Here is a 24237-nt window from a genome sequence, read left to right as displayed (position 1 = left end):
CTATATTTATATTTGGTTTTAGTAAATACTTATAAACAGTATTTAACTGATAAATGCTCAATAATAGCAAGTTTCTTTCTAGAGATTTGCTTTGTTAATTTGTGATGGCTGAAAATATTCTACTGTAAAAATCTTTTACATTTTTAAATCAAAGATCTAGCACAATTTTTGTTTTAAAAATATTGATAAATAAAAATAAAAGTCTTAGTTCACTTTAAATGCAAATTAAGTATATTAGGTGATGTAATATATAGGTAGTATTTAAAACAAATACAATTTTATCAATGATTTTAAGCAATCATATTGATTGTCTATGTTAATTAGATCATAAGTGCTTAAGCATGAGCAACAATTGTTAAAGAATGTATTTTATTTAAAAGACTTTCCTTAACATTCATTATTGCACAAAATGTGGCTTTTCATCTCATTCAAGAAATGAAAATATAAATAGTTTCCTATGCTCAGGAAATTGAAGGCATTTGATAAAGATATTTTACTCTTGGATAAATTGGACAAAGCTTATAAAACAATAATATACAAAATACCTATTCGGATTCCACTCAACATGTTCATATCAATTGGCTTTAGAGTTGATTGGCCTTCATTTTCAAAAAGAACAGCAATAGACAAGTGGTCATCTAAGCTAAAATCTGCCATTAAAACCTCAATGTAGTATTTTTTGCTTGCCTTCAAAATTTTATTTGCAGAAAAATAACTAAAAAATCAATTAAAGTAAAATATACATAAAAGCATAAGTGGTAATAAGTTTTCTATAAAAAAAAATACTAAAAATAAAAGAACAAAATAATTAATTTTCTTCAAACTTTATTTTTACTATGAGTAAAGTATATCTGAAGCTGAAATTGACATCAGAGTTTAATTATTGAGCATTTTAGTCAATTTATCACAATTAGAAAAGGAGAATAAAAAACTATTTTAAATGAAATTTATAATTTAATTAAAAATGTCAGGTAAAAACTCAGCAAATCTTTACCAAATATATTAGAAGATGTAAACTGAATATGCAAATAATAAATTACAAAATAATTGACTTTTCAAAATAGACACATTTAATGTGTAAAATTACACATTATATGTGTCAAATATTTTGAAAAGCTTATAACAATTTATAAGATGTTATAAGCTTTTCAAAATAATTGGCACATTAAAATTCATTTTCATACAGCTTTTTCAAAGAAACATGAATGACAACCAAAAAAGATAATTTTGTTTTTATTTTTGATTTTAATTCTTCATCAAAGTTGTATAAAAAAATCTTAATTTTTTACAAGTTTTAATGGAATAAAATTAAAAAAAAGCAACAGCAATAATTATTTTTAGCTTTGCACCAAATTTACTAAATTTATTCAAACTTTTGTTGGAACCCTTTTCAAAAAGAGCTTTTGTTTTCAGGATATGTATTGGATTTGCACTGACATTAATTAAGTCTTTCCCCAACTAAGCTGAATAAGTTTTGATTGATCTGAAGTCTAATAATTGATCTGGCCAGGGCATTAAATTTATTTACACTCCTCCATCCAAGTTATGTGGATAGGAGGCTGTTTTTGTTAAAAGTGCATCTCATTCACTTCAGTCAACCAGCTTCTGCTGATGGAATTATGCACTGTTTTAGTGTCTCTACATAAGTATTGATTGGTTCAAACAACTTATGTAAAACTCATAAATCTATTCCAGTATATTTAAATAAGCCCTACGTTCTAAAATTTCCTGTTGACATACAACTTTGGGATTACAAAGCAATTATTATACTTTTCAGCTTAAAATATTTTCATGGTTGCATTTAGACCAATATTTATTTCCTTTAATAACTTTCAAAAAAGACTGTTCTTGTGTTTGGTAGTTTTTTAGTGCATTTAAGACCTAGGATAATATTTCCAATGCAATACTTATTTCTGCTTATTCATTCTAACTAAGTACATATTTTATACCTACTTCATAGTATTTCTCATGCAACACTTACAAATGAAATTCTCATTTCGAAGACTTTTAGAGTTATCATAACCTTCAATATATCTGTAAATTAGCATTCCATTCACTTCAGTCAATCAGCTTCTGCTGATGGAATTATGCACTGTTTTAGTGTCCCTACAAAAGTATTGATTTATTCAAAAAATTTATACAAAATTCACAAATCTATTCCAGTAAGTTTAAAAAAGCCCTAAGTTTTAACAGTTCCTGTTGACAAGCAACTTTGACATTACAAAACAATTATCATACTTTTCAGATTTAAATATTTTCATGGTTGCATAAAACCCAATGTTAAATAAGATTCCCTATTGTCATGCAACTTTGGAATGAAAAAGCAATTGTGATTTTTCTTTTTATAACCCTTCAAATATAAGATTGTTCTTGTGTTTAATGGTTTTTTAATGCCTTTTGGATATAGGATAATATTTCCGATGTAACACTTATTTCAGGTAACTTGTTCAAACTAAAGGCATCTTTTATATCTACTTCATAGCATTTCTTACGCAACCCTTACAAATGAAAAATCTTCATTTTTTCATTTGTTAAGACTATTAGAATCATCATAATCTTCAAATGTTTTGCTTTATGCTTTTCAACCCTTTCATTTATATCTTAACTTTCAAATCCTTTTAAAATCTTTAAAAAAATCCAATTCTATACTAATCAGAAGTGATATTTACATACAGCTTTTTATTGAAAATAACAAATTTTTCAATTCTGATTATTAACTTATTAAAACAATTTATTTTGTTAATTAATTTAATGTTGATTCATGTAGATATCATTACCAGTTCTATTGTGAAGAGAGTGGAGTGGACACCACTTTGGTAAACTCAGAAGTTTATTGAATTAGTGAACTTCAATTTAATATCATATGTAGAGAAATTGTTTTTTAGTTATGTAATAAAAACTCCATTTCAATATCGTACATGATTTCATCAATGCTTTGAAAAAAAACAATAGGAATAAACAAATCTGTATATGCTTAATTTGATTGAAATTGCAGTATAAAATTTATAAGATACATATTATATAATTTTTGAGATTTGAAGATTTATATGTTGAGACAAAATTTGAGAATATAAAATTTAAGTTAAAGGATTTAACTTTACAGTTCAAATATTTAAATATTTGTTTAACAAAAAACAAGTTGCAGTCAAAATATTGTTAGTGAATAGCTTTTAACATTTTCTATCTTCAATTTATATAACAGTATTTTGGTATATTAACATAAGAGATATAAGAAGTAAATCAATAAATTACAAATAAGCATAAAAAACTTACTTGAATGTTTTATACCTTGTATCATGTGTTTGGTTGATAATCAATACTTTGTTTTTTGGATCAGTGTCATTGCTTAAGTACAACTCACAAACATCATCACAAGAGCTGTAAAATGTATAACTCCCAGTTTGGGGAGCGAGAAACCAACCACGAATTCTTTGTCCATAAAAGTCACCAACATTTTGTGGTGCATCAAAAACATTAATAATTCCATAGCTATCTGGGTTTACAGGGTATTTTTGATTTGTCTTTAATCCATCAATACCTAATGTTTCGTCAATGCCATTAAAAATCTCACGAATTAATCCAGGAGAGACTAAAAGATGACAAAAAAAAAAGAAAGAGACAGATGTATATAAAAAAGTGAAGTACAATAAGAAAGGTTCTTTTAAACAAAATTGTTTTAAATTGAAAGCATGTCTTTAAATGGATTGATTTTTTTTTTTTTTTTTGATTTTTTTAATGGATTGAAAATTTTAAAAAAAGAAGAGCAAATTGGAACTAATTTTTAAATATTTGATGGATTTACATAACATTTTGATAAGTATAAACTTACTAGATTTTTCTTGATCAAAATATTTGGCTGACGTATAAATGAATCCCTAGAAATTACATAAAAGTTATTATTTACTTTTATAATGTATGCATGTATGTGTGTATGTGTGTATGTATGTATGTATGTATGTATGTATGTATGTATGTATGTATGTATGTATGTATGTATGTATGTATGTATGTATGTATGTATGTATGTGTGTGTGTGTGTGTATGTATGTATGTATGTATGTATGTATGTATGTATGTATGTATGTATGTATGTATGTATGTATGTATGTATGTATGTATGTATGTATGTATGTATGTATGTATGTATGTATGTATGTATGTATGTATGTACGTTTGTATGTATGAATGTAGATATCTAAAAAATGTCAACCACTTTGCAACCACAACAAAATTAATAAAAATAATCATTACAATTAAGAAAACAAAATTGAGGAAATAACTTAACATTTATTGATAAACTAAATTTCTAATATTTTAAATTTACAGTATTTATAACAAACTATTTAATTTCATAATAAAAAAAAATATATTCTAAAATTGATAAAGTATAAAAACTAAAAAACGGTTTAAAAACTACATAAATTATTTGAAAAAACCAAGTGTTTTGCCATTACATGGCATGGTACAGTTGCCTTTAAGTAATGATGACCTTAAAAATGCTACTGAATTATTTGAATAAATTGTTTTTAATGGAGGGGAAATAATTTTTGCAATTCTTATCAATAAGAATTTCTTACTAGACCTTAAGTTTTTGGCAGATGTAATGCAACACTTACATAATAACCTTGTCCAAATAATACATAACCTTGTCATTATTATTGCTATATTTCAAAAAAAAGTATACAAAAATATTAAGAGTAATTCCATGAAAAAGTGGGACTAAAACTTTAAATTTTCTACCCACTCCTTCAGATTCTCATTAAATTTTACTAGTAGCATCTATCAATAAAATACTAAAAAATACAAAATTTGAACTCTCACTTCCAAATGGTTCAAAAGGATCATGTTTTAAAATTTAGCCTAAAATGCAAAATTTTTTGTAAATGTCAGCTATGATGGATTTTATAGCAACACCTTTTCTTGAAAATTTAAATTCTAGCGGAAGAAAACTTTTTTTGGAAGAAAACTTTTTTCATTAGGATGGTTTAACATCTCTTCATTTCTATGAAAATTTTTTTCATAGAAATGAAGAGATGTTAAACCATCCTAATGAAAAAGATGGTTTTGGTATTTTGAATCATTATAAAGATATACTATTTTTAACATTACATTGAAAATACCATTCTTTTGGTCCATGTTTTCCATTATGGATACTTTCGTGGTACCTTTTCCTGAATAATTCAAGTTATAGTTTAAGATATCGACTGAAAATTGGTATTTGACCATTTTTCAGGGTAGTGAATCCAAAGATAAAGAGAAGATAACCCAATTCAAAGTTGCAGAATGTTACAAATTTAAAAATAAATTTTGTTTTTATTAAGATATAGTTAGCTGTCTAAATATAGTTATGTGAAATCAGTTGTAATTTATTAAGCATAAAAATTATTTTAGTTTTTGTAGTTCTGTTCCAAAAAATTGCTAGAGCATTACGGAGTTAATAATTTTGATAGTTGTTACAAAAATGATTTTAAGCATGTGTTAACTTCAGATTTGTGTTGGTTTTTTTGACGTTTTTGAGGGATATTGTCTGGTATAAAAGAAGAAAATTTGTAAAAAAATATTTTCGTTTAAAGATAATATTGTTATCATCTCATTAATGTGTTGCAAGAAAACTAAAGTTTTAGATTAAATAATTACTGAGTCTTATTTGTATGTTCATTTTCTAAATCATGGCAAAGAATCAGGAATTCAACTAGGAAGTGAATTTTATTTGACATTATACACATTCTTGCTTGAAATTGCATATTTTGAAGACCTTTCAGATGGTGAAGGACTGGCCTATCAATAATCAATGTCAAATCAAAAACTTGTCTCCATCATAAACATGTTCATTTGAGGCGCTATACAACCAAAGTAACAGAATCCTGCAACCCATTTGATGCTCAAAGAAAAGCTTGGAAAGTTATTTATAGCAGTTCTTTTTTTTCTCAAATTTGCATTTACAGCTTGTTTTATTTATTTAGGAGATTTCTATATTTCTCTATATTTCGAATTAAGTTTTCGAACTTTTCTATATTTCGAATTAAGTTTTAGAATAATCAGCGTAGTTAAAGTGCTTTTCATAAAACTACCGTCAGTCGGTTATTAGTCTAAACAATCGAGAAATTTCCGGTAAATACGTCTGCAATAAACCATTAGATATTTTAATGTAAAAACGCGTTTATTTGCGCATTAGCTATAATTTCCAGACCTGTGAAATCTCGTGTTCTCGGACTCTATTTTTTAATTTAGACCTTGCTTGGCGCTGGTAATATCTTAATTATTGCAAAGACATTTAAACAATAGAAAATTCATTTAGAAAAAAGAAGAAAAAGAGCTACAACTCCCAGCGTCTCATTTTTTTGAGTACTTTTACTTAATAAGTGGGTAACAGTAATTTTGAGTAAATATAACATGTTTTTTATAAAATTATCAGCTTTAAACACTTTATAAATGTTCTAGCTCTTTTGATCTATAATCATGTTTAAATCAAGGATATTTTGTAATATGCTTTTTGTAAATTTATTTCATCTCATTCAAAACCTAAGTTATAGATTGTCAAAGTTAGAAATTTTGTTGGAATTCTCGGATAAAATTTGACTCGCTTTAACTACCCCGATTATTTCAAGATTTCAAGTTAAGTTTTCTCTTACGTTTCAGATTGTTTTTATTTACCACCGCGGTGGTGAAACAAGACGGTGCTCCGTATCGATGAAAAAGAATTTAAGGTGAGTTTCCACTTATCTGTTTAGTTACGGGAACGGGAAAGGGATGGGAAAATTAATCAAGTGAGCATTCGCAGTTTGTAATTTAATTTTCCCGCAGCTTAGTTTTTCCCATCACATCTGTCTCGGGAAAAGGTTTATCTCAAATCAACTTTTTCCCGTTAATAAGCAAATAGCTAAAGGAGCAGCCAATCACCTTGCAACAATTTTCGAAAAATAAAAACAAGAAAGTGTAAAAGTTTCCAAGAATTTTTCCATTTTCGTAACTTTGTCATAAACCTTAATTTCGTAATTTTGTCAAAAATATTTATTTTCATATAATTATGTCTATATTTAATTGAACTCGTCATTTCGAAAAGGACACAAGTCCGTTATTTAAAACTTTTTAGTATCAACAAAAATAAGTTTCTTATCAAAAAAGTCTACGGTGCTTATAAAACTAAATATAGGAGTAGATAAATAAAAAACATAGAGAGTTTTTGTGAACTTTATTTATTAAAAAAATTTTGTAAATCATACAGATGTTTTTAACTTAAACTTCTGGACTAATGCCCTTTTCAAAATGAATTCTTTTTTTTACATACAAATCCAATGACTTTCAGAAAAATCTTTAGTTAATTATCTTTTATTTCTTGATATTCATTGTTTGTTGAAATTGTTGGCCATGCAAAACTTCTGTATAGAAGTTTTGATACTCTGCTATTGAATATGGAATATATTTTTCTATTTTTTTCAAATCTGATATTTTTTTTTCATTGATTGGCTCTTTGCCAGCATAGGCAGGAGTATTACTTGATGGTAACGACGGCTTGGTACCCATCCTTTGTAAGAGCTGGAAATGATGACTGACAAAGCAATCTATTGATTCACGTGTTGTCACTAGACCAGGTGTGGTTTTAGAGAAGGTAAAATCCAAAAGTTACTTTTTTGTCCTTGGGTATTCGTTTGCCATAGGAATCCACAGATAGCACTAGTTTCTTATAATGGTTCGGCCACCATTTTTTTATGTCAATACCCACCCAACAACAAGTCGTCTTAAAGACAAATTGAAGATGTCTTGAAATTGGTTTTAAAGATATCTTAAACTGGTCTCAAATGAAACACAGTAAGTCGTCTTATCTAAGACATCTTATAATTGCCTTATTTAAGACATCTTAAAGTTGTCTTAAACTGGTCTCAAATGAAACACTGTAAGCCGTCTTAACTAAAACGTCTTAAAGTTGTCTTATTTAACACATCTTAATGACGGCTTAAACTAGTCTCAAATGAAACACAGTAAGTCGTCTTATTTAAAACGTATTCAAGTTTTCTTATTTAACACGTATTAACGACGGCTTAAAAAGACGTGTGTGTATGTATATATATATATATATATATATATATATACGATATAGAATCCATTGGACTTATACTATATATATCCATTGGATATAGAATCCATTGGACTTATACTAAGGGCTATAAAGTCTAATGGAGCTAGCCCAAATAGAAAATTTATTAATATTCATAAACCAGAAGACTGCAGCGATATGGTAGATGGAGTAGTTCACTAAACATGGAGCCATTGTGCTCTAGGTAGCTACAAAACTTCTTTATATTTCGTATTAACTATTACCTCTCAAGTTATAAATGTATTCAAGTAAATGATCTCAATTTCTTTTCATCATCCGCGTTATTTCTTAAAATATTATTGTTTATAACAATAGATTTTTAAGAATGCGCAACTAGCATAGTTTGCAAAAAAACAAAAATTTTGCACGTCCATCTCTAATACTTCCACGATTAAAGACATCTTAATCTGCTTATTCCAAAAGACGTCTTGTTAAGATGTCTTAAGGACATCTTAAACTTGTTGTTCCGAAAGACATCTTGTTAAGATGTCTTAAGGACATCTTAAACTGGTTGTTGGAAGATGTCTTAATGAGGTGTTGAAAAGCCGTCTTAAACACGTCTTTAATTAGTTGTAGACGTCTAGACGAGTTAAAGACAAGTTACATACGTCTTAAAGTCGTCTTATAATGGGTGGGTAGTATCTTCAGTTTTAGGCCTTCTTATTTTAAAGTTTTCGTTAGCCCCAGCTATAAGATTTTCATTCTCAGTTGGTGTGTAAATCCTGTCATTTTTTCGATTATGTCTTTTCGCTGTCCCAAACATTCTATCATTTGGCGGGAATGAGTGACCTCGTTTAGGTATGTAATACTGTATCTGATTTATATTGCTACCTAGTTCAGCTACCAGTGATAAAAGAACCCGGACCATGGCATGATTCCGATTTTGGCCAGCACAACCATCTGAAAATAGGTGCAGTTCTTTGGCACCATTGCCAATATATTTTTTAATATAATCCAGCACAAAAGTATAGACTTCATTGGGACCTTTGTTAGCAACTCCTTCACAATAAGAATAAAATACTGATTTACCTGTTTTAAGATCATATATGCAAAACTCATATAGCCATAATTGACGTAGATAAAAAATCTCCTGGACAGGGATATGTGGAAGTAGCAAATTTTGCATAAAATCAATTCAATCCCATACACATTTATTTTTTGTAAAACTTATTTGCTTGTCTTTTATGCATCTCAATATCTGCTTGATAGATTCTTTTTGCGTTTTTATTAATATGTGGATTTTTTAGTTTAATCTTAAACTCTTCACACAGTCCACAGACATCAATTTGCTTTCTACCAAATGATAAGCTAAAATTTTCCTGGAAATTTTTTAAGTAAAATTTACATTTAACAGCCCAGCAAGCACACGTTGAAACAACGTTGAAATAACGTTATTTCAACTTTGTTTCAACGTTGTGTGCTTGCTGGGAGGATAATCTGGATACTTTTGTTTGTATGTGTGTATATTTTTTACATTCAGTTTTTTATCTAAATAATTAGATGATGCATCTTTATTATAGTAGTGCACATGTTTAACAGGAAATGACTCAATATGCTCTTGTATTTTAATTAATGTATCACCAGGCAATGGGTTGCTTCGTGATCCCTCAGATTTACCTCAGTGATCAATGGGCTGCTCGTTTCTTTTTAAGAAAACACATAAACGTCTAACTTGTTTCATTGAAATTCCATGCATACTGCAAAAAGCTTTCTTGCCCACTTTTTTTCTTACACCATTTATCTTAATGTGATAAATAAAGGTAAATTCTTTTTTCTTAGGTTCTTCGGATCTACGACGTTTTCTCTGTATATCCTTCTTTTCAATTAATGAATGCAAGTATGTGTCTAGGGCGTTTTTGCTATCAAATTTGTTAACAAACTGTATAGTACTTTTTATAGCATCTTCAGATATAAGCTCCATACATTTTAAATTGTATCTACAAACAAAGAAAACAATAAACATTATCTTGAGGTAATAATATAAGAACTATACTATTACCTTAAGGTATTCATTTACTGCTAATTATTGGTGGTAAAAAATCATGAGTAAATAAACAAAATAACAAGATGGAAAAACTAACCTGCAAGAAGCTTCTGTAAGTCTTGGTGCCACATCATTCCCTTTGTGGTTTTTATGAGCTTCTCCAGCAATTTTAGCTTTTTTTATATTAATATGTTTATATTTTTCACTATTTGTTATACCAGACACTCTTTTTCTATATTTATAAGCATTTTCGGCAAGCTCGCGATTCTCCATTTTCGTGATGTTAAACGTTATCCATATAATCTCCATAAAGTGATGTTACATTTGACAGTTGCGCTTCGTTTCACGTGAAAGCGGCATAAGTCCAGGACTGGTGCCATTTTCAAGTTGACTTTAATTTTCATTTGGCTTAAAATTTGACTTGTGGTATATGGCAATGTTCCTTTTTCAAATGAAACATGTAAAACATTTCAATAAATAAAATGGCTCAAAAAAGTGAAATTCGAAAAAAGTGTGACTTGTGCCCTTTTCGAAACGACGGGTTCAATTACATTAAAGTTATTTACGCGTATATTTTTAATTTTTTACTATGAATCAAAATGGAAATCATTAACATATTTAGTTACTCACAATTGCAACTTTATGTTAGTTTTACTGCTAATTTTAAATTGTATAAAAAACCCGAATAAAACGTTAAAATATTAAACTTTGAAGTGCACTGTCCGATTGACGATATTGATTATTATAAATTTAATTTAACAATGACCGAATTGAATATGGATTTTTCAAGAATACAAAATATTCCAACAAACTTGGAGGCTCATTTAATAGAAGTAAGAAAATTTCTATGTTTATGGGACACAGCAACTCGCGCATATAACGAAACACCTTTAAAAGTTGAAGCATGGAGGCAGATATCTACTTTATTAAATGTAGAAGGTAGTTACTTACTTTGCCAAGTAAATTTCAACAAAAATATGTCTAAATAATAAAATAACGTAACCTATTTTATATAACATAACCTATTTTTGTTTGTTTTTTTTTTCTGTGCGTAGAAAACACTTTGATTTCAGCATGGACAAAATTGAGAGAAAAATTTCGTAGATGCTTGAATCGTCAAAAAAGACGACCATGTCTGGAGCTACAACTACCATCATGCAAATTCTTCACAGAATTAATGTTTTTAAAAGATGTCATTGGGGTAAAATCAACTAGTTCAAACATAAAATGCGATATTTTTGAAACACAGCATCCAGTTTAACACAGAGCACTTGAAAATATAAGCGATTAGAGCATCAAGTTTAAGAAATAAGATTCGATTAGAGTATCAAGTTCAAAAAATAATTTGACTTTAACAGAAAATGAAACAGTTATAAGTTTAATTACACACCTCAGATGATTACTTCATCGCCAAATAATATGAAAAGAAAAATGAAAATTGACCCATTACAAGTTGCTCTTGAAAAAGCGATAATGAATGATAATGATAACCAAACCGGGAAATTTCAACAAAACAGAGCAATTGCTCACATGACAAAATCAATTTCTCACTGATTTACTAAGAACAGTGCAACAATCATATCATATTTTGCAAGATCACTTGATCTCAATCCTATTGAAATTATTTTGTCAAGTATGTAAAGAAAAATAGTAACCTTGCATATCACATCAGCTGAGGTCCTCCAAATAAAGCCAACAAAAACTTGGTCGGACATCATAGGCAAGTTATGTATGAAATTTGATCAATATAAGCCCAAACACGTCGGAGCATTTTACAAAACAGAAAAAAGCCATTTTAATTACTGACATTAGTATTGTGTCTATTTTAAATTGTTGTCTATGAATATTTATGCATATATCAATGTGTCTGAATTTATGTTTATGATCTTTAAGATAGCTGTCATCATTTCATGGAGAAATTATTTGAATGTTAATTGGCTATTAACAGTTTTACTGATCAAACTCTTTCCAGGGGAATTTTTTGTCAGGGAGATATTTGAGTAAGGTTCTCGGGTTTCTTTCTTAAACCAATTTAGAAATAGCCTAAACAAAGTAGTAAGGAGAAGACGTATTTACCCTTGGAGACACCCATTTAGGAAGAAGAGATTCTTTGAAAGGCAAATTTATGAGTAGTTTTTTTTTAAGGTTTTATCTATAAATGTTTTTATTATTAAAAAATTAAGGAGGGACACTAAATAAAATAAGAGCATATAAAAACAGATTATAATAAGGCCATTAAAACTGGCCAGCATTTTAGCTTTCTCGCAACATAAATAAATTTTTTGGAGAGATAAATATTATCATATCGACAAAATGACATCTCAATGATATATCTCGCCAAAAAATCTCCCTTTATAATTTTTCTTGTTCATTTATATCGGATAGTTTTCCAAAAATATCCCTCAAGTATCGTCATTAAAAACCGCTTCAACATTTTTATCATTTTCACAGGTAAAAAATATTGAAATTGTTAAATCTGTAACGCCATTGATTGTTCGTGCTCTTTCCGTTACGGAATTACAGTTATAAAGTTTGGAACGAATATATATATATATATATATATATATATATATATATATATATATATATATATATATATATATATATATATATATATATATATATATATATATATATATATATATATATATATATATATATATATATATATATATATATATATATATATATATATATATACATATATTTGTATATATAATTGTATATATAATTGTATATATATATATATATATATATATAATTGTATATGTATGTATATGTATGTGTGTATGTATATTGAAATAAGCGAGTCACGCTTTAATGTTGATGTGACTGAAAAAGACACTCGAAACTTAATTCACTTTTTAACAACTTTTTAACAACTCCGTTTCTTATTGCCGTCTAGGTAAATTCCTGCTTATAATTAATACTTAAAACACTGGAAAACTCTTAATTAAAAAAAAAATTTATTCATTACACACAAGAATTATTGAAAATATCTCATTAAAAGCTATCCATCACATATAAGTATATATATATATATATATATATATATATATATATATATATATATATATATATATATATATATATATATATATATATATATATATATATATATATATATATATATATATATATATATATGTTTTGTTGGCGCGTAGGAAAAAATATTTTTTGACAATCAATTTAGTGAACAAAAAATATCTGCTTCGACAACTTTTTACTTTACGGCCAAAATTTCTGTTCAAATCAAAACCGAAATGAGCCGAAACTTTAGTGAGGAGATTTTTTTAAGTTTAGATAACTTGTTCTTGATTCAATGTGATCATGATGATTTCCTAATTGTAATCGTTTGTGGGTAAATCAATTTTTAATTACGACAGTTGTAACAATTTTGATTGAAATTACGTTACATAACTGAATCAAGTTTCTATTATTAAATCATTCCTTAGGCAAACTTTAAATATCAAAATTTTTTCACGTTCTACTTTTTCTTTAATTATGTTACAAACTGGTCGTTTAATTACTTTATGTTCCATAAATCCAACTATTCTGTGTGAGACTTCAAAACCATAAAAATAATTGAGGAAACTAATTAAATTAAATTACTATCAGGATCTTTATTTACGATTTGAATCTGAGACTTCTCGTAAACAAGGCGAGCACTATATTAATTTTGTTTAATTTTTTCGACAACAATGACTGGAAAAAAAGTCAAAAAAAGAAAATTATCTAAAAGACCTTTATTTGGAACGCAAAACTTTATCAACATGCATCGCCAGAAATGTTTGTCTTTATCTGAAACAAACACGCCAACTGTTGAAGCAAGACGTCTATCTGGTAACAATACTACATATTCAGGTATGTTTGTAAATTTTATTTAAATATCAAGATGAACTTGGGAATGAAAGCAGAAAGGTCAAAGAAAGTAAATGATCCAGAATAAATATTTGCTGTACAGTCATGTATTTGTATCAGTCTTTAAATTGCGTTGATACTTGAAATATATTTTTATAAACTATTGTTTGTGCTGTAGGTTCGAACTTTGATACCGACGATGATCAAGTTATAAAGTCAGTCCGTAAAATAAAAGCATTGCATATTGAGACCCTATTTTCATTTGTTGCCAACACAAATAAGTATGTTTGTTTGATGTGCCCGGAGAATGGAAACCTTGTTTGTGGACCTGAACCAAATCTACGAAAACATATTTTCCATGTTCACAAAAAATCTGATAACCTTTACGATTCTAAAAAAAAATTACTCGTTTAAGATAAATTAGTTGGGATGCAGAAAAAAGATAAAATAGATGAAGCCGTAATAAATTGCATTATTCAAGATGGCCGTCCTTTTAACGATTTTCATAAACCTGGTATGCAACGCCTTCTAAACATTCTTGCTCCACTTTACAAACCGCCTCATCGAAAGACAATAGCAAAGCGATTGAGAAAGCAATACTATAAATACAAGAACGATCTTAGAGCTAAACTTAAATCAGTTAACCATATTGCTCTAGCAACGGATTTGTGGAAAAATAGGGTTGGATCCTATTGGCTTTGCATAACAGCGCAATATTTAACAAAGAAGTTTAAATACAAATCTAGTATAGTTTGCTTTCGTAGATTTTACGGAAGACAATTAAGTAGTAGACTTACAGCATTCGTACAAAAAGAAATTACTAAACTTGAAATTGATACTAAAGTTATTTAATAATAACAACAGACAACGCTGAAGACATTAAAAAGACGATGAGATCTACGGCTTTACGGCTTTCATGCGTTTGTCATAACTTAAATCTCATTTTAAATAACTACAATGAAAGCGATATCGAGTTTAATGAAAATATATCGTCGGGCGAACACCTTGAATGCACGATGAAAACAATCAAGTAGAAAATGCGTGTACTTATGAAACGGAAAACGTGAGCTGGAATGATGATAAAAGTAGCGAGGAGGAAGAAGCATCAACAGATGAAACTGTTAATCAGTTATTTAACTTTTCATCCATCATTTTATTTAGTTTAGGAAAAACTATAGCTCTAGTTAAAAGGTCTTCAATATTACAATCATTTGTTTATGATTAGGTTAAGAAAGAGGGGCTAAAAATAAATAACTTATCGTCAGATTTTCATGTACTTTGGAACTCAACTTTTTTTTATGATTAGTAAGATAATTAAAGCTAAAAATGTTTATAATAAAATTACTATAGATCCTGGTACTATCAATGGGTTAACAGAAAAACAAGTTAGTAAGCTCAAGAAACTAAATCTGTTATCAGAAGATTGGAAGTTCCTAGAAATTTTACACTATAATCTTGCACCATTCTTTGAAGCAACTAAACTTCTTCCCTAGAAATTTTCCAACACTTTCGTCGGCCAAATTTTTCCAAAATGCATTAATGAACTTTCTTGAAAATGAATCTTCAGCTAAATGTTTTCTATCGCAATCGTCTTCTTTGGTCGAGAAAGAAAACATGTTACGAAGCAGTCTTCTCAAGTTTATGAAGGTATACTTTATTGAAAACATATCTCCAAAACAAAAGTTACAAACTTTGCTGGCATGTTTCTTTGATCCAAGAACTAACGAGTGTCTTACAGAAAAAGAATATCAGGAAGCAGAAAGTAAACTATTGAAAACATTTTCGAATACAATGCTCCGACAATATCCTCGAAGGTCAACGTTTATAAGCACTTGTTTGCAAAATGACCAAAACCAGCCGAGAAGTTGTTAGTTATAAAATATTATTTGTTTTTAAATTTAAATATATTTAAACTTATGTAAATAATTTTTTAAAGTACTTCTATAAAAAGATTTGCATATTGACCAATATTATTACTTATTTTCATTTTTAGAAGAGACAGGTTCAGATGTTCGATTCGAACTTCAAGATTCACCTGAACAGTCTGTGAACCACAAAAATGGATTTGCTAAACTTGCAACATTGTCAATCTAAGCATAGAAAAAACACAATCAAAGCGAAACATCAAAGAAGAGTTATCTTTTATAAATTACGCTTTAAAACAAAAATATTGGAAGTTTGATGAATTTTGGTACAAATATGAAAAAGATATTCCAATGTTAGCCTCTGAAGCAAGAGTGGTTTGTACTTCGCCTGCTAGTTCGGTAGGGCCAGAATTCTCATTCAGTGTTGCTAACTTTATTCATCAAAAAGAAAGATGTAACATGAGCTCAAGAAACTTACGTTATTCAACGCTACTTAAAGAGAAGATATGATTAAACTTACTTTAAAACTTGATATTTAATGTAACTCAGAACGGAAGTAATTCGCTTATATAGTTTGTATTTTATATTTTTCATATTTTTATATTTCACTTATGAAGTTTGTATTTTATATTTTTATAATGTGATATGTGGAAGAAATTTTATACATTTTATTATGAAATGTCTTTTAAAAATGCCAATGCGGGGTTCGGCGATTTGACAAACCAAAAAAATTGTGCGATTACTTTAACACATTATAGCGTTTGTTTTAACTATTAGTTTGTGTTTTTTTTTTGATATCTTGTTTATGTAGTTCCTAAACATTTTAGCATTTGCAAACAGAGCCGTGGTTAGGCTTCCTCACACACCAGCGATTTATGGGGCTGTTTTTTTAATATAAGGAGCTTTTTTTTTAAGTTGTACCTAATAAGGGATGTTTTTTGAAGATTTATTTTGCGGAAGCTACTGTAGGAAGAGGCAAAAACATTCTGCCCGCAAAAATATTTTGGGAGGCGGACGGCAATTCTTTGCACCTCCAAAAAGAGTTCGTGTTTCGGCATAATATTACTTTGCCGCCGGAAGGGATTATTAACGCTGATGCGTTATATCACCATAAAAAATAATGTTTGATCAAAAAGCGCAATATAAAGGAAGTTTTCGAAAAAGTGCGCTCCATCGGAAAAGTGACGTATTCAAGGATTGGCATGGATAGGAAGAAACCCATCATGTTTATTAAATTTGCCCCCACTTTACAAAACCCCTCCACAAAAACGGTCCGCATACATGCAGTATAATTCCTAACATTATAACCCAGAAGTACCCAGAAGCAGGTAATTCTCCTTAATACGCTGCTTTTCTTACCAATCAATATGTTAAAACAACATAAAATGACTTTGTTACTTGATAAAAGTAACTAAAATAACTTACTTTTTACTTACTAAGTAAAGTATATTATTTTAATGACAAAAACTTACATTTGCTTGTAATGGTAGCTTCTTTTTTTTTTCAAATAGTTTTCATTTAAGTTGCCTATATTAATTTTTGTTACTTTTACGCATTAAAGTAATTTCATATTGCGATGCAGTAGGGGAGACTTGTACTGAATGGACCACAAAATTAGACTTTTTTTATAAATGCGATTAATATTTATTTTGTGAATAACTATGGCGGGTTTTTTACTTCAGAAGATTTATATCTTAACTAACTATCCTTGAAAGGTGTAAACCATTGAGCAAGTACAACATCTTAAAAAATGTCATAAACATGATCTGTACTAAATTGTTTAATGGTCCATTCAGTACAACTGATTGTACTAAATGGACCGATCTTGTACTAAAAGGACTGGCAGTAAACTTGTAATAAATAAAATGTTGAATTATGTACAGCAATGAGGGAATATTGATGTTTCAATATTGAATGATATTATTGTTATCCTAGTGAAAATTAACATAAAATGAATCTTAATAAACCATGAGTTTTATAGTTTCTTAAGCCCAAGATCTTTTTTTTTTTTTTTTACACTCTTATATGTTAGAAAGTGTTTTTTGATTTAAATCTATTCATCATAAGGGTGATAAACGGGAGCCTAAAAAAAAGAAAAGAGTATGTTGAGACAATCTAGATTTTTCTAACTGCGAAAATAATGTAAGTTGAAATAATTGTTACAACTTCAGACGAAAGTCTCAATCAGGAAGTGAAATTACAGTAATCACAAACATATAGGTTTGCATTATCTGCACTTGTGCATGCTTTATTTGCTTTGTATGAAATATAATATTCCTAACAGGAATATGTTAAAACAAAACTTATCACCTTAATGAATAACTTGTATTCTAAATTTAGCTGCCTTCCAATACTCAAGTTTTTTTTTTTTTAGTATAATTTATTAGTCACACTTTCACAACTTGTTTTTATTAAAAAAGCGCAAGTATTTTGTTTTAGTAAATAACAAACAGAAACGCAATAAATGCTCATATCGGAAGATGGTCCGGTCCATTTAGTACCATCAATGGTGGTTCATTCAGTACATTTATCAATATCCACATGTTACCCATATAATTACAACAATCTGTACCTCAGATAACTTTCCTTCTACTATTATCCGAAATCCAAAATATATATCTATAATATTATTAATATTAAGAGTTAACTTCTCCTTGAAAAAAATTTGTAAATGAAAACTCAGAAAAGTAAAAAAATTACATTTTCCTTGAAAAATTAGAAAACTTCCACAACTACTGCTTTTCTTCGAATAAATTTAACCTAGACATACTGAAGAGACATTGTGTAAAGGTGATTTATTTTTGATGACAAAAATACATCTAACTGGGCTCTAAGTTCTTATTTTTAAAAGGGTTTATTCAGTACTAGGTCCATTCGTACAAGTCTTTCCTATTCTCTCATTTTTTAAAATAAATATGACTTTTTAAAAATCTTATATTTACGTAAGATCACTTTCAAAAATAATTAACTTTGACATGTAAAAAGTAAATTAAATTTCGATACAAGCTATTTGTATAAGTGTATGTCTAAATTACTTTTTAAAGTAAATTACTTTCACGCGGCTTACTTTTAAAAGTAATTTACAAAAAGTAAATAACTCTCTTATGTAAACTACTTTTACTTGCAATAAAAAAATAACGCATTTTTAATAAGTTTTTAATAAGTTAAGCACTTTTAAAATTAACTTTATGTAAGTAATTTTATATGTAATATAATGTTATTTTTTAAAAAATGAATTACTTTAAAATGTAAATATATTTCATAATTTAATCTAAGTTATGTAATTTTTTTTAAAAGTAAATTTTTTTATATCAAAATAAGTAAAAGTGCCATCCCTATTCGTTATTATTCGTTATTATTCGTTATTATTCGTTATTATTCGTTATTAAAGGAAAAACCAAACGCTGATGTTTAACTTAAATTATATTACATTTAAAAATAGAAACTCTTTTTGAAGTATATTTTAATGATTAAAATTGGAATTTAGAAAAATCTCGATGAGGAATAATTTCGCTGCAAAGATGGTCAATCTTATAGAATTTACTTAACGTATTTTTTCGTGATAATATTTCGTTTTAAGACTATTTAAATTTACTTTCAACACTTTCTTCAAATTTTACTTTAAATTTAAATTCATGTTATCATAAAGATTTTTTAAATGCTTTTAAGAATAAAAGAATAAAAATATGAAACAAATCAAGATAAAAACTAGAAAAAACAAAAAAGTAAGTTGATCACTAAAACAAGTTTTTAAAAATAAACTTACCAAAAATATTATCTGCATAAAAATTATCATTTTTGGATTTACAAATGCTTTATTCTAAGATTCTTCTTGATTTTCTGGTTTTGAGTGCCAACAGATCTGCAACAAACCTTTGCTATTCACTAAAATAAATAATGCAACTTTATCGCGTTTCACAAAATTAGAAAACTAGAAGTGATTGATTGGGTCAATCATAATAAGTTTTAATTATTAAGTATTCGCTAAAAGTTATACATAATTAATGACAAGTACTAGAATAACAACAATGGAGGATTTATCTAAGTATCCTTAGTATTTTGTCTTTTTGCCCTTATTATTTCAAAGTGCATGCATAATAAACGAGTAATTTATATATTTATTCAGATTCACAAAAAATATTGTTTTTAAAATGTCACATAAGACTTTTGAATGTCTGTGGGTAACAGGATGACATCAAAGGATCTAAATTACTATCAAAGAGAGAAGCTTTTTGTTACCTCTTCCATTTTCACAAAGAAAAAAACTTTGACAAATAGAAAATTATCAGCTTCAGTGATTGATGAATTTGCATGATTTGGTGTACTTTGAATCTGAAGAACAAGATGATTGAGAGCTTTTAGGCATTTTATCATGAGCTCCTGACCTTTTTTTTGATTGTTGTAATAATAATAACCTGTTGAAGTTTTAAATAAAATGAATATATACATACATATATTCATGTATATACGTATTCATGTATATATGTGTGTATATATCGAATTCTCATGTAAAAACCATTCTTTTATAAGTTAAAAACATATCTTTTCAAATATCTGCCAAAGTTGTTTATAGAATAGATGCGTTTCTAACTATAAACAACTTTGATTTTTCGTATCAAGGTTATTCTCTATATTTTATCACGTGCCAAAAAAGGGGGAGGGTATAAGTTTTTGTGATGATTTGCTACGGGGCTAGAGGGACAAGATATCAAGCTTTGTGTTGCAAAAGTTTTTAAGTTTATAATTCATTGCATAAAACTATGGAGAAAAAAAAGAGTATCATAAAAACTTCAGTTTTTTTAATGATACTGCATCCATTCCAAATTAAATAAAAAAAGATAAATATATTGAGCTGCCAACTCTTTCACTCGTTTAAAACAGATTCGTGTTAGAAAAGTAGTTTTAGGACTCAAATAACACTTCACAACAGTGAGATTGCTTTAGCTTTAAAATGCAAAAACAAGGACTATGACGTAGCGATTTGCGATGAATTTAAGAATGAATAAATTTCAAAGTATTGCTGGGTTCCGGCAGGGAAAAGGCCCATAAAGTACTTTTTTGGTTGGTATCAACACCAGCAACCTGATAATTAATTGCATTTATTGATGCACATCACCTTTACCTAAATCCTGACTCGTTGTATCCCTATAAATTAAGTTCTGCATTCGCACTTGAAAAGTAACAGTTGTTATCATTTTTATCATATCTAATACACATCACGCAATTAACGATAACTTTAATTATTAAATGAGCTGGTGAGAATCAGAATAATTATTGGTATTTATTATTACAATGCATCATTCTGTTAAGTTTGAGTTTGGTGTAAGTCATTAATTTTTTTTTTGTTTTACACCATTCTGATTTTCACCAGCTCAAATGAACTTTTAAACTGCATTTACTCAAAATACCAAATTCACTTTCAATATATTTGCTTTATTTATGTTTATGTTTTGCATTACATCACGGCTTTCAAATAAGTTGAACATATCTCCGTTTTAATCCTAGAAACAGTGCAATGCTTGAAGGCAAAAGATATAAAAAAAGACGGCAAATTTGATTACAAAACACATTCACGACGTATTGATTGAAATGTTCATACAGAAACCACAGGACGTCTTGAAGCGATTGCGTCACTTCTAGGCCTATATGAAATGTTTTTCCTTTGTTGGATTTATTGAAAATGAGGTTATATAGAGAATACTTTTACTCAAAATGAAAAGATATCTCTTTTATCTTTAAATAGATTCTTTTAGGTCCCCTTCGGTATGACTGTTAAAAACAAGCATATACCTCTGATCATGAGTATGGAGAATCGAGCGAATCTACCAGATCAGGACTGGGTCATTGCCTGTCGACACAAGTTGATCCCATCAGTATATGCTGCATTTGAAGTGTGCACAAAGATGGTAAAGGGAAACCAATGATTGTTAGGAATCTGTCCCAACTTATATTGCTATCTTAAATCACGCCCTGGATTTTGAAAAACTTGTTTTAAATGAATTCCGAGATTTTACTAAAAAAGGCTCTATTTGTTAGACCAGTCGACATTTTGAGTGTAGATGGCAATCCAGATGAGATTCTTTATTATCGAAAGGCCCTTTCTATCCTTTGCACCAATTAACTATATCTTATGATTTTGGATATCAATTATTACAATATCTAAGTTTCTACTGTATTAAAATGTCTAATTTTAAAAGGTAGTTTAGTTAATAGTTAATTATGGAGCATGATCTTAATTCCATCTTTTCGGCTGCAACTTATCTAGCTAATTCTTCAGATAGAAAAAAAAGTTTTTAAGTTATCAATTATCAAGCGTCATCCTTCCCCAAGATCAATACGGAATATATCTTAACTAGGATGCTGTAAAGTAAGATAAGAACCCGGAAATGGAAAATTTTAAGTTTGCTGGTGAAACACAATCTGAAGTCTGGTCTAATGTCTTAATCAGTTGTTTTCGTTGACGAAAATGGAATAATAACGAAAATCAAACATTTTAACTCAACGAAAATGAAATAAAAACGAAGGCATTTTTAAAATAGAAACGAAATAAGAACCTAAAATTTACGTTAAAAAACGAAATAAAAACGAAAAAGATTTTTTTTTTTTTTTTTATAAGGAACGATAATTAAGATTATCTTCATACTATTTGGGATACCGCATGTTGTACTTCTAAATAAGCAAGAGATCGAAGGTATTATTGTCAAACTTACTTCGCGGTAATTATAGCTAAACCTAAACAAAACATTTCAAAGACGTGTCACACTTAAAGCATAGCGCTAACTGTAAAGCAGGAGTTCGTTTACTTGTTAATCATCTTTAGTATTAACTTTTTTATAAGAGTAACTGTTGCTCCTTGTCTTCGTGGAAGGAAAAGAGAAAACGTCATTCATGATTTTTATACTAATTTGCCACAGAAATGTAAAAGTATGTGTGGGCAATAACTCTGAAAGTTTTTGATTTTGAAGTTTGTGGGACAAGTACGACAAGTTTAAGTACTCGCCTTAGAATTTGTCATCCAGAAGTTTATAAAGAATTTAAAATAAGTGATAATGAATGGAGAGATAACAATCTGGCAAAGAAACAAAAACTAAGTGATTCAGCCTGTGAAGGTTTGAAAGAACATACATCACGGAAGTTTATATATTACGGGAGTTTATACATTACGGGTGTTTATTGACAAGACAGCCGGTAAATGGTTTACAGATTCTGTAGAGTATAATGACCAAATTTGTGCAATTCATGCACGGATTATGGAATCTGATTGACCAATGCAGTATGTGAATAATCCTGAATTTAAAAATATGCTATCTGCCTTTTATTAGAAATTCTTAGATCCAGGTGAGGAGCATTAATGCTATTTGATTGTGTGTAAAGCTGTAAAAATATAAAGCAATTGTTATTAACGAATACAAAATAATGAAGTAACAAGTGATTAAACAGTAAAATACAATTATGTAAGTACTGCACAATAAAGATTATCCGATTACAAAAATTTAAAGAAAAACTTGAACTTTACTTTAAGCTAATCTGTTAAATTTTTTTTCCTGTTTGGTTTAGGATCAGTCACACTGAATAAGCAACTTGAAAAAATGAAGATGGCGCTAATAATTGAAAAATTGAAACATATAAGAAAAGTAACGTTATGTGTAAACTGCTGGTCAAAAAAAGTTCTCTTTACTTGGCAAGCTTTTTTGACCTGTCTAAAATTTCAAGATGTCATTCAACTGTGGACGTAATAGAAGTGCCTCATCCCCATACAGGAAAAGTTGTTTCCCAACTTGTTATAAAGTGCTTTAATGTTATATACTTGTTTAATGACTGGAGTTTGTCAGATGAAAAACCTTTGATTGTATTAGATGGGAGTGATATGACCAATGCTGCACGCATTATGTAAGAAGAAGCAATACCTCAAGATGAAGCTTTGTGGAGTAAAGAGTTAGAAAGACAAAATGAAAAACATCGGTCCATCAGTGAGAGGTAACGATGAGTTATTTTTTGAGTGGTGGAAAGTGGAAACCTTGATGACTTTTATACTTTGTATGAAGCATTTTCATCATTTATGTAGATTATGTCTATCATTAGTATTACACATTTGTAAACATTGTACAATTTACCTTATTAATATTGGTAGAGCATAAAGAATTAGTTGTAGTTTGCATAGTTATTTTCTTGACACCTGATCTAGCAGCACTCTGTTTTATTTATAGCATGACAATAGTGATCAGAAGAAACCGTAATGATAACAATTGCACTACAGACATGAACTTTAATACAAGAGAAACAGTAACGAAAACATTTAGTACTTAATGAATGATGAAAGAAAAAGTATAGTTTTGATAGTCTAGGTCGAAACATTTTTTTGTAAAATGGAAATTTTTATTTCTCCATTTTTCATATACTTTATACTAAGAGAAGTCGATGGTTATAATTTC

General features: G+C 28.5%; 1 protein-coding gene and 3 pseudogenes across 1 annotated transcript in view; 2 read left to right on the top strand and 2 right to left on the bottom strand.

The window, feature by feature from the left end:
• The window catches only part of LOC145186670 (uncharacterized), a 166711-nt gene that overhangs the window by 38556 nt on the left and 103918 nt on the right, over positions 1 to 24237 (bottom strand). The window contains exons 48-51 of the mRNA XM_090094553.1: positions 19572 to 19625; positions 3830 to 3875; positions 3274 to 3589; positions 546 to 715 (exon numbers count right to left, since the gene is read on the bottom strand). Of these exons, the coding sequence (XP_089950679.1) occupies positions 546 to 715; positions 3274 to 3589; positions 3830 to 3875; positions 19572 to 19625 (586 nt within the window). The remainder of the gene's footprint in view (positions 1 to 545; positions 716 to 3273; positions 3590 to 3829; positions 3876 to 19571; positions 19626 to 24237) is intronic.
• LOC149884726 (uncharacterized) lies at positions 7319 to 11503 on the bottom strand (annotated as a pseudogene).
• LOC149884727 (uncharacterized) lies at positions 10822 to 11478 on the top strand (annotated as a pseudogene).
• On the top strand, positions 13930 to 16362 carry LOC149884725 (uncharacterized; annotated as a pseudogene).

This window comes from Hydra viridissima, unplaced genomic scaffold, assembly GCF_058129835.1.
Source record: "Hydra viridissima isolate aposymbiotic clone 2 unplaced genomic scaffold, HvirCarnegie_v1 scaffold_8, whole genome shotgun sequence".
Lineage (NCBI taxonomy): Eukaryota > Metazoa > Cnidaria > Hydrozoa > Anthoathecata > Hydridae > Hydra > Hydra viridissima.
This window is presented reverse-complemented; position numbering and strand designations above follow the sequence as displayed.